Source organism: Populus trichocarpa, chromosome 16, assembly GCF_000002775.5.
Source record: "Populus trichocarpa isolate Nisqually-1 chromosome 16, P.trichocarpa_v4.1, whole genome shotgun sequence".
Taxonomy (NCBI): Eukaryota; Viridiplantae; Streptophyta; class Magnoliopsida; order Malpighiales; family Salicaceae; genus Populus; species Populus trichocarpa.
Genome location: NC_037300.2, coordinates 8,735,854 through 8,747,521, shown reverse-complemented (window position 1 = coordinate 8,747,521; position 11,668 = coordinate 8,735,854). Strand labels below are relative to the sequence as shown.

Genomic DNA, 11,668 nt, shown 5'->3' with positions numbered 1-11,668 from the left:
TTCTTAAAAGAATTCCTTATTCATCCTAGCTACAACAAGGAAAGAAGACTTCAAAATTAATTCTATCTTCATATCAGATTTTCTAGTCTATTTGGAACTTCTTAATGGTGACAAATCTGATTCTAGCATATTTAGGATGGTAATTTTTGGATTTTTATTATTTTCTTCTTAGTCTTTGGGTTATTATTACTTATTTGGATCAATTGTAAGTGGGCTTCATATAAGTCCACCTAAGAGGGGTCCATTAGGGTTTATTTAAGTCTAGAGTTAGTATAAATAAAGGCATAACCAGACATGTAAATTAGATTAATAAAACTTCTTGTTTACCGCACTTTGTGTGTGTGTGTGTGTGTGTGTGTGTGTGTGTTGGTGAGATAATCTCTCTTCTATGGTTCTCTAAAGAACTGAAAAACGACTTATCAAAGAACAATTGTCTTCGTGGCGTCATCCTTATACTTCTCGTTCGCGAATCAATATTCGTTGGGTAAGGATTTTCATTTTCAATAGTGTTGATGCCTAGGTACAAGTTATCTTTGTGTCACATCCTATCAAACCTGATTTACTTGATTTTCCAGGAATTAGTGTCTTTACGTGTGGATTGCATAATCATGAGGTTCGCTTCAACATCAATCTCTTGAAATGTTTTTTAGAGATTCTACAACCTGTGATAATTATTATTATCCTGACCTTAAATAGTAATAAAAAGGTAAAATAATTCAAATACCAATTGGTAATAAAAAAAATGGTTTATAATTACTAATTTTTTTTTATAAAACATCAACATGCAGGCCCACATGAACTTTCTTAAAAAGATACATGTGTCCAAACGGTTTTTTTTAGCAGAAATTTTGTTGAATTTTTTTATATTTTTTTAAATTTTATTCTTTAATATTTGATTAATTCTGAATTAATCTTTATAATTTATTTCAATTTACTTTTTATAGAGTTATCGTGATCTTAAATAAACATCTAATATTTAGTTGGTACTTAATTTTACAAACATCTATTTTTATGGTCGTAGAATTAAATAAAAAAATATTAGTAAAGCCCATGATCTTAGTCATGAATTTGGTGTATTAAACCATAAAGTTTAGATCAATCTAATATATTGTTTTTAATATTTTTTCTATAAAAAATATCATATTATAATTTTTTTTAAGATCAAACCATTTTTTTTAAATTAAACTGTTTTTACCAATCATTTTAAGTTGTTTTTATACTTGCTTAAAATGATAGTATAAAAAAAAATTCATAATCTAGATAAATGTTTTTTATATTTTGAAAAATCTTAATCCAATAGCAGAACAGCGGGTGCTTTTATTCCTTTGAACATATTTCTTTATTCATGTCTCTCTCACGTGAGATTTTGAGAATTTCTATGTGCTTATCCCATACATCTAAGACATGTCTAAGTGGTCCCCATCCCAGATAAGGTGTGACTTGTCTGTGGGCTCCGCCAACTATGACCCCACATTATAAGAAATTCCCTTCTCCTTTGGAGGGTCAATAGAGTCAAACCACAGACATATTCAGAGTCACCTTTGTTTGTTAATTTGTTTCCCTTCTTCTTTCGCTTGCACAAACCCTAGCTTCAATCTCTCCTCAAATCACTCCACAAAAACCCATTATTCACCCCTACCCTCATGGCTTCTGAAACCGTTCTCTACAACTTCTCCTCCACCTCAAACAGCCAACACCAACAGCCAAGCCCTAACAACAACAACTCTGTGGTCCCCTCACCCACAACTGGTGGGTCCCAATCTAAGCTGACCCACCCTCGCAAATCAACTACCTCTCAATCCAAAGACCGCCACACCAAAGTCCATGGCCGTGGCAGGCGGGTTCGGATGCCCGCTTTAACAGCGGCCCGTATCTTCCAGCTCACCCGTGAGCTCGGCCACCGCTCCGATGGCGAGACCATCGAGTGGCTCCTTCGCCACGCTGAGGCATCCATCATCGCTTCCACCGGAACCGGCACTATCCCCTCCATCCCCATCTCCACCACCGTCGGGTCCACCCCGATTTCCTCCTCTTCTCCTTCTCCTTCTGCTTCCTGCAAGGTCCACCCCGTCAACTGTATAGGGCCCGAGATGTTCTCTCTGTTGACGGCACCCAGCAGCCGGCTTGACTTGGATTACAGGCACATGCCGTTTACTGCTTTGTTGCTGCAGCCGATGGCGGCGACTGTGGCAGTGGATGCGGAGGAGGGTCGTCAGCAGGAGTTAACTGGGGAGCATAAGATGTAGAATGGGTGCAAAGTCACGGCTAATTAGCATCAAAACACACACAGGTAGTAGCAATGGATAGGGTTATGTACTACTACTAACGTCAAGTAAGGCTTATGGTTTTAGGGTGGGGAGGCCTATTGTTTTTGTGTTTAATTAATTAAAACACAAGTCAGCCTTCTTTTTCCTGCTTCTCTTGCGGGGCTAGAACTTGGAACTGGAAAGGAAGAAGCAGCTGTAAATTATTTGTAGTACTTGTTAGAATCCAATAACAAGTGTGTTGACTGCTCTAGATTTGTAGACTGGAGTGGACCATTGTTTCCTTGTTGGTTGTAATGTAGACTGTTCTCTCTTTTCCTACCACATTGTCAACACTAATAGATTCTTTCTGAGGTTTTTCACCTGGTAAAGGTTCGCTACCAACCCTGCTTTAAGTTTCCTTCTCCAATATGATTTTGATCTGCGAATGTGTAGAAAATAGAAATGTTCTTTGCTAATATTCCCTGGATTTGGAGCTTTAAAAACTAAGTGAATCCACGGGATTAGCTGGAGCGAGACTCTCTTCGTAGTGATTTCCAAATTCGTTAGTGTGGGCATGATGAGATTGATTAAGAAAAAAAGAGAGCAAGAGCACCAGTAGTCCATTCTCCTAAATTCAAGATGATTTGATGGGGATTCCCTGACAGAGAGAACTTGTGAAAACATATTCAAAGTTCAAACCCTATCGCCCATAAAAATGCAAGACTCACCATCCCCATCCTTGTGGGCCACTAACTAGATCCATTTCACCTGGTAAGGGCAGAGCTGGATTAGATAAATATACCACAATTCTATGACGTAAGATAAATCAAGCCACGCTTGAGTCTTATCATCTACAATCATATATTAAAAAGGGAACGAAACGTAATCAAATCAATAATAATGTCTTATTTCACTGTATCAGAGCATTTCTTACACCAACTTTAGAATTTTGACTGTCACGAACCATGAAGTCTTCTCAGGAAAAGTAGAATCACACTATCGATACACGTGAACTGCCCCAACCAAACAACTTATCTAAAGCTCCACCGAAATATCCCTCTTGCTGTCTCCATGCATCAAAAGAATAAACGGTGTACTTCTTTGATTTTCCCTGTTATTTAAGAGATTTGGCATGCAATTTTAGAGCATGCAAAATTTAGAGGAATAAAAGTTTTTCAAGAAAAATAAAATACACTTGTAGAATAACGATCCAAACAAGTTTCGCTTAAGAATTATAGAAAAAGAAAATACAGGTTCCACACCGAGGAGGCTGCATGTGCATGTCTAAGAGACTATGGAGCGTCCTCAAGATTACCAGCAATTTATCTAGTGCTTATTCCCGAAACTCCACCACCTCTTCTTCTTTCTGAATTCACTAGATGTATCTGTAACGCAAGAGGAGATGAATTATTCTCGCTGCCATGTTATGCAAAGTTCCAAATTAGACTTTGCACATAAAACCATAATTATTGTCACGTCATTGAAGGAGAAAATGATAAAAACCCAAAGTTAGGCTTGCCAAAAATTCGGTTCCACTATCTGTCACAAGAAGCTCAGTTCTGTTTATCATCCAATATGGCCAAAAGCATCCCATTTCTTAATTTTTAACTCATACCCTTTGCCCGACAAAAGATAAGCATAACAAAGAAACAATAATTACCTCCTTGAAAATAGATGGAGTTGTAATGTACCTCAGCCCAAAAGCTCAAGAAAATGACTGCAGAAGGAACCAGAAATCCTTCATCAAAACACAACCTTAAAACTAACATCAATGCGATACTATTATTGTTTGAAAAAGAAGGGGAACATAGTCAGAATTGCAGACTGGGAAGATGCCATATCAGTTGCCATCAATCATTTAAGATCAATTACATTGTATGTGGATTACTTATCACAACACACATTATGATCAATTTCAGTGTTTCTACTTTGGTGCTTCTGCATATAACAAGAGAGAGAGAGAGAGAGAGAGAGAGAGAGGAAGCGATTCTAGCAATCGGATAACAGTTCGCACTTCTATTCTTCTGCATGAAGAATTATTAGCTACCCCCAGAGCAAATAACTGCAGTCTGGATTAGTGAGAACAATAAAGGTGGGACCCATGAGAGGTCATCAATGTAGGTCCTACTTTCAAGTGAGTGGGAGAGTAGTGCTTTTGAAGCACCTAACAATAATCTCTCTTTATAGTAGTACACGGGAAAAGCAATTCACTAATCGTTGAAGGTTATGAAAAGCATGGAGGAAAAACGTCAGATACAGAAGGTTCAACAAAACAAAAAAACTCCTTTTTTTTTACATTTTATCAGGCAGTGGTAAGAATATCAAGCTTGCAATCAAACAATCAATATTTATTACCATAACTGATTATCAATAATATATTATAGAAACTTGAAAAAAATATGATCATGGAAACAAGATCCTAAAAAGGAAGGGTGACGGTTAAGATAAAGGAAAAGCAACTTAAATTTTTCAGGACAACAGAAACAAACCCAATTTACCTCCTTTTGGCTTTTGGCTGACAGGAAGAATCTCTATGTAACATGTGTCCTTGAAAGAAGTCATAACGAGTATTTTCACACCATACTACAATAAAATACCCAAGGGTATAAGCCATGGAAAAATTGCAGAGACTTGACATTTGTCTTACAAAATAAAACTCAGCATAAAGCTCTAAGAAAGAACATTGCTATGGTGAAACTGAGGAATAGGGGTAGGGGGTAGGGTTTCACCAGATTCAAGTAAACTATAATGAGAACGCAACTCAAACAGCACCCCACCCCCCCTTCAAAAAAAAAAAAAAACCATAGAGAGAGAGAGAGAGAGAAGGAAAGAAAGAAAGAAAGACCCATAGTCATATCCATACCGAATCCGCGGCTGCTTGCAATGTCACATGATCACCCCACTCACCACTCCTGGAATCATCATCCAAACTCAAAGGGGGTATTTGCATATTAGAATAACCACACAAGATTCTTTAAAGTTTATGAAACAGAAAAAGCAAAGAGTTCTGTTATTACCTTGACATTTTCCTCAAATATTCACCATACTCCATGGGAACATATCCCTCATATATCTCTGGGTGAGAATTAAGCTGGTGATTACAGATCAATGTAACAAAAATATATCAAGATCAATGAAATGTAGATATTTACATTACAACTCAACAAACTCAACTGCAACCACTAATAATATGGTAGAGAATACAACAAACCTGATACACAACCTGTCGTCTTACAGTTTTGTGGCGATCAGGTGTATTATATATTTGATCGGATAAAGCACGGAACTGGAGAATGAGAAAGTTTTAAAAAGTAAATATTAGCACGTCATCATTTATTTGTCAATAAGCTTTTGTCAAGCAGGATCAACACAGCAACAATACTCGTAAGGGTTTTTTCAATATGCCTAAGGGCATTTGTAAATATCAATGCATGGAAGGTTTTGATATCCATAATTAGCAGCTACAAATTACGTATAGCACTTTACTCAATTATGGAAGTGAAGACCTCACATTTATTGGTATTGATGTGTACCTTTAGGGGCCATCTTCAAGAAAACCCTAATAATGATCTATTCAAGAAAACATGTCATAGAGAAACTCATGGTGAAGATACTAAAAAAGAAACAGAAGGGGAAAAACTAACCTGACAGTTTCCATCTCCTTGAACCTTAAGTTCATCAAAGCCAAATAACTGCAGTCTGGTTTAGTGAGAACAATAATTTAATAGCATACAGTATATTCCAAGGTGAAAGGGAAAGAAAAAGAAAGAGAGAGTTTGAAAAGGAAAAATGATAGCCATGTTACAGTAATAATCATAATAGAAAGCATTAACTTAACTAACTCCAAATATGACAAAAGGGGGAAAAATAGAAATTTCTTTATCTGCAGCAATAATATCTGTGCACAGTACCTGTTCAGAAGCCTTTCATGATCCGAGGTTGCTTCATCAATTGACGGTATTTCTCCATTAATTCTAGGAACATGCTGTGCAGAAGAAAGGAAATTTTGGCAGGTGATAAGCAAAACCAACAGTATGGGACATGTTAGCAAGCACATGCATGGATGCACCCACTCTATTTTTCACCAAGCTAGTTCTACCCGAGTTGTACAAGAAAACTACAAATGATAAAGATTGTCAACAGGAAGTATCATTTGATAAACAACCCCAGGATATTGCGATACAAATGAGAACCACTAGATGCTAACATGTAATTGCTATGATGCACATTACCCTGAACTTAATCATATACCATCTGAGTTGCACAATAGAAGAACAACATTACCAACCATGCTTAATTGTGTTCAAACACGTGTAAATTTCCTCTCACAATAAAGAAGTACAGATTGCATTGGTTGTCATGGCATCCTGTCCAGAGATAGTTACTAAAGTATGCACTACTTTGTCTGATGTTCAGTGCTGGAAACATTAAACTGTAAAACACTCAATTACCCTGAACTTGAAAGTAAAAGTTTAAAAAATGCCACTCAGAAAGCATTACTAGATATATGATGCAGTGTCATTAGAGGAGTGAGAGTCCAGAAGCGTGACAAAGATGCACCCCAACTCTGTCTGCCATCCGTACTTGAATATATGGCTAAAAAGAACACTAGCTACTTTTCCTGAATTAACTAACTACTTTAATGCCATCACATTGACATTAAAACGGTAATTGGTGACTATGTTCAGTTCACTTGGGATTGAGAATAGAATGAGCATCCTATTCCATTCCTTGTTAGATGTAGTTTGCTTTCTCAATAATAGGGATTAAAATTCCACAAGAAAGGAGATATTTTATATTCAGTGGAAAACATTACTTCTTTTACATGTTATTTGGTAGTACTACAACCCTAAGACAAGTAAAATTAATTAAATAAAGTTAAAATTAAATTTCATTTGGAATAATATCCCCCATTCCTGAAAAACATAAAACATGACTGAAGCCTCTCACTCTCCCCGACCAACAGAAATAAAAGACCATGATGATCTAAAGCAGCTGAACTTACACGGATTGGGATCAACTGATTCAACCTCTTGCCTACTTCATCATCCAGCTCATAATCATCATTAGATTCTGGTGAGTAGGAATACTCTTCTCCATTAGCAGGACTTGAGCATGAACTAGAGGGTACTGCATCATCTGATTCTTCATGACTACATTCATTGTCTGCACATAGAACAACAGCAAGTGCAACCAACATAAGAAATTTGGAGCCGCAAAAATGAAAAGAAGCAAAAGGATCAGCTTAATCATAAACCTGAACAGTAGTTCCTAGTGGGTGTACATTGCCAAGGATGCTCATCAACGGAAGTGTGTAAATGTTCTTCTCCACCATGTGAATATTCAGTAGCTTCAGTAACGGCAAGCTGCGAAAACTCTTCTTGCAAGGTGCGCGCAATCATCTCATCGCTCTCTACATGGCTGCAATCCGAAATATCATAATGATCCCGCACATAATGTCCATGATATCCATCATCACTCTGTATGATGGCATCACCATAGTACCCAGAATAATAGGGTGGGTCTCCATCAAGAAGACGAAGACCCCATTGAATAACATCCGAATCTTGCTCGTAAATAACCATCTCTCTACCAAACCAATCTCCCCTGCTCAAAAACGAAACCTGAATTCAAATTTATACCATCCCTCTTTGCAAATAACTCAAAATCATTTAAAACACAAATCTTTTAATTAACTCTTTTTTTTTTTTGTCTATTTTAGCAGACAATAAGATTCGAACATAATAAAATGATTATCTTAAAAAAAAAGAAGGAAATCACAGCAAATCATCAAACATTAAATCGAATCAAAACAGCAAATCATCAAACATTAAAGTACGAACCTGATTAAGAGAAGGGAAAGACACACACGGAGACAGACAAGTTTATGTGAAGTGCAATAGAGGAGACAGCCAGAGAACAAGCGAAGGAGAGAGAGGAGTATCCAACATTTGATTTGAACAACATAAAGTAAATAAATAAATAGGAAAGAAGCGCATTTTTGTGTGTTTATTATTAATTATATACTGTTTGCCGCGACTGTTCAATGTCGATCCTTTTTCTCGAATCAAGTACTGTATGGTGTAGATCAATGGTCTGGATTTCCTTCCAGTGGAAGTCTTTTTTTTTTTTTTTTACTCTTCAACGGGCATTTTCTTTACCATTTGATCAGTAGGGGAGGGATCACAGTGCATATATTGTACGGTTCAGATTCACTTTTTAATAAAATTATTATAAATCCCTCTTATTCCGATGTACAAAAGATAGATTTCATCTGTGTAGAGGCATATGACAATTATATATACCTAAACATGAGAAAAGAAAAAAATAATAATCAAAGATGAATCATACAAGTGAAAACTGGAAAAATGGATAAAGAATTATTTGTCTTGTAGATTGATTTTTTGAATGGTCTTGGTATAATTTGGCTGCTATGCCCATTGAATGAGTAATGGTCATAGTAATGAATTCTGTTACCTTTCCTTGTCAAGAATTTTGTATCACTTATGATATTATGTATGTGAATTCGGTTATTTTTGTTTAGTTAATGTGTCGACATAGTAAAATAAAGATAAAAATGTATTTAATTAAAAAAACAGAGATAAAAATAAATATATTTTTATTGTAATTTTGAAATTAATTTGTGTTCCTCTATTTGAAATATCTCTATTCTTTTATTTTAAGATGAAAAATATTTGGCTTTAAATGACAGTTACTGTATACATACAAATTTCATTTTATTCATTAAAAAGGCTTAAAAAGATTATGGATTATAAAATATTGAGTACTCTTCCCCAATCTCATCACAAAACTCGATTTAAAAAAATTATCTGATACATAATAAGTTTGAGTCCTCATAGTATAATTAGATACTTTTATTATATAACAGTAAGTGTGCGCACGTGTAGTGCACTAATTGTGCTAATTAATCTTTGAACGGGGATAAAAAAAAATTGCACTAATCATACAACGTATGCCCACCAATTTTGAATTATTTGGAGATAGAAAATAACAATGATTGGCATTTGTTGGGTTACATTACAAATCTATCATTTATTTAATCTAAATAGCAACTAAGATCTCATGAAAAATCAATATCCATTATTTGCCTACTGTATTTAATGTTGCGTTGCGTAATATATTTTTTAAAATATTTTTTTAATTTTTAATTTTGATATCAACTAATTAAAATTATTAAAATACATTAAAAAAATATTAATTTAATGATTTTTTAAGCTAAATATATTTTTAAACAACAAATGGAAAAAATAATGGTGCCTTAATTCTAATTTAAGAATGATAAGAAATTTATTGTTATTTGTTGTATGCCTAATGAAACAAGTTGTATTTTCATATTATTATTAAGAATTTGGGTTCTCTTTCCTTGAACCATTATAGTTTTTTTTTTTTTTAAGGAGTGTAAGTTTGAAATATTTGATTCCAAATAGCACTTCATTTTAACTTTGATGTATTTTTAGGATAAATTAAGAACATGCTTAAATCAATTTTTGTATTAAGGGAGGACGACACTAAAGATCAAAAGAAGGAATAAACATTCTTTACCACATCACCTATTTCTAAGCATATGAATCACCGATTTTTAATTAAGTTTATGACTTGGAGATTGAGTTTGAAATATGATAGCAACGTTGGACCGGGTGTGGCAAGATTTTTCCAATTGCTGAAGTCATTGATCCCCTAATCCAACCATTAGCTAAAAGAACAAAATCAAAATCCTAATTTTCTTTTCGTAAATTTCCCTGATTTTGTTGTCTAGAACAGTTGAGATTTCTAGGGAAACAACTAACCAACCATGGACAAATTCTCTCATATTTAATTGGAAAACGATTAACAATATCCACCTTGATACGCATAAACTTAGTGCCATTAACAATTTGGGAATTTTCTTAATACAAAGACATATTCATTTGATGATAAATTGATAATTACATCATTTTCTTTCTTAGCACAAGCCCTAACAAAAATTGGTTTCTTTTTTAAATCAAGAAATAATCATTTAATGATTTTTCTTTTAAGATTACTAGTTATTGGCATTTGATAGCTTTTAGTTGGTAAAATACATCTGTGTCATAGATTCAGTTATAGTTTTCTTCTCAAATTAAATCAAAATGCCAAAATGGTTTTCTTAAAAAGAAAATATGCATCCATGGATTAGTCTCAAATATGGAATTAAATTATGTTCCAATTGATTTAGAAAATTGAATCTTACTTATTGATTGTTACTTAGAATCTTCATCAGTATTCAGTAAAAAGATTACATCGTTATTCATTATATAAGGGTACAAAAGGGGTTTTATACATATAAAAAAAATTATTTAATTTGAAATATTTCATCCATTCTAATTTATAATACATACTATCTTGATTTGAGTAAACACTTGAAAACAACTTATAATAAAATTGGATAAGATTCGGAAGAATTCTTTAAGAATTTTTATTTAGAGGTTGTTTGTAATTGTATTTTAAAAATATATTTGACTTAAAAAATATTAAATTGATGTTTGTTTTTGTATTTTTTAATAGTTTTAATGTGTTGAAGTTAAAATTAAAAAAAATATATGAGAAAATATTATTTTAGTATATTTTTAAATAAAAACCTTTTTAAAAAATATTATATACCACAATACTAAATACACATTTAATATTTTTTTTAATTAATTATTGGAGACCTGAAAATAATTTTTTGAATAAACAAAAACAATGTAATAAATCCAATAATTTATTGGAAATAACTTTAAAAGAAAAACAGCTCCCCTTACTTTTGTATGATCTTATTCCAAATCAAAGGTTTTCTTTTTCTTTTTCTTTTCATTTTTTTTTAAAAAAACCTTTTCATGTGAATGAATACCCATGCTTTTTCCAGCATGTTGAACCAGCACGCAAAATCCTCCAATTAACACAGCAAGAAGCTATCACACGAATGACCTTCACTTTTGGGCCGCACTTTTAAGGCCGGGAGAGTTCTTATGATGGTTTTTAAAAATATAATAAGAATATTTTTAAAGTATTTTTTATTTATATAATATATTAAAATAATATTTTTTAATTTTTTTAAAATTATTTTTAATATCAACGTATTAAAATAATTTAAAAATACTTGTATTTTAAGCTGACACAAGTCAAGTTACAAGAGTTGAAAATGTGTCATGGACCAATGGCTTTCTTCAAACTTGAGTAACACCTCTTTTACAACAAATACCTGTGTTAAAAGAAAAACTTGCACTCTATATGAAACTTTCTTTGTTTGCTGTCCTTTTTCACTTTCGGATGGATAATACTTTAACCTGAAGCATTGAGGAAAATGTATTCTGTTGAATTCCTTTTAGTTGAGATGGGAAAGAAAGCTTTAACCAAAGAGCTAGGGATCCCACGTTTTGATCATCAATCTCAAGCTGTCAGTA

At 33.6% G+C, this 11,668-nt stretch overlaps 2 protein-coding genes across 14 annotated transcripts; one reads left to right on the top strand and one right to left on the bottom strand.

Annotated features, from left to right (window-relative positions):
* Nucleotides 1-1,643: 1,643 nt before the first annotated feature.
* Nucleotides 1,644-2,246, top strand: LOC18106274 (transcription factor PCF1). The gene has a single exon (XM_006373880.2). The coding sequence runs from the start codon at nt 1,644-1,646 to the stop codon at nt 2,244-2,246; it is 603 nt and encodes a 200-aa protein (XP_006373942.1).
* An 883-nt stretch (nt 2,247-3,129) lies between these two features.
* On the bottom strand, nt 3,130-8,320 carry LOC18106275 (OVARIAN TUMOR DOMAIN-containing deubiquitinating enzyme 10). Of its 13 annotated transcripts, none has more exons than XR_002978446.2 (12): nt 8,090-8,309; nt 7,504-7,853; nt 7,252-7,412; nt 6,158-6,231; nt 5,891-5,945; nt 5,458-5,532; nt 5,264-5,337; nt 5,110-5,176; nt 4,745-4,829; nt 3,907-3,963; nt 3,498-3,631; nt 3,130-3,357 (listed from the first exon to the last, which is right to left on the bottom strand). XR_002978446.2 is itself a non-coding variant. In XM_024587787.2 (12 exons), exons 2-11 carry the CDS (start codon nt 7,829-7,831, stop codon nt 3,573-3,575), a joined length of 1,035 nt encoding a protein of 344 aa, XP_024443555.1. In that variant the 5' UTR covers nt 7,832-7,853; nt 8,090-8,313; the 3' UTR covers nt 3,130-3,357; nt 3,562-3,572. The 13 variants fall into 13 exon arrangements, 7 of the variants coding, with proteins under 7 accessions (XP_024443555.1, XP_052303947.1, XP_024443554.1 ...); XR_002978445.2 differs by having other exon boundaries at nt 3,509-3,631; nt 8,090-8,308; XR_008057608.1 differs by having other exon boundaries at nt 3,509-3,631; nt 5,110-5,158; nt 7,504-7,870; nt 8,090-8,306.
* Between the last annotated feature and the right edge of the window lie 3,348 nt (nt 8,321-11,668).

Coding starts and splice junctions, on each gene's coding strand:
- LOC18106274 (XM_006373880.2), top strand. CDS start 1,644: ATGGCTTCTGAAACCGTTCTCTACAACTTCTCCTCCACCTCAAACAGC.
- LOC18106275 (XM_024587786.2), bottom strand. CDS start 7,831: ATGGTTATTTACGAGCAAGATTCGGATGTTATTCAATGGGGTCTTCGT. Junction 3,964..4,744: donor CAGCCAAAAGCCAAAAGGAG/GTAAATTGGGTT, acceptor TTCCTTCTGCAG/TCATTTTCTTGAGCTTTTGG. Junction 3,632..3,906: donor CTCCATCTATTTTCAAGGAG/GTAATTATTGTT, acceptor CTTGCGTTACAG/ATACATCTAGTGAATTCAGA.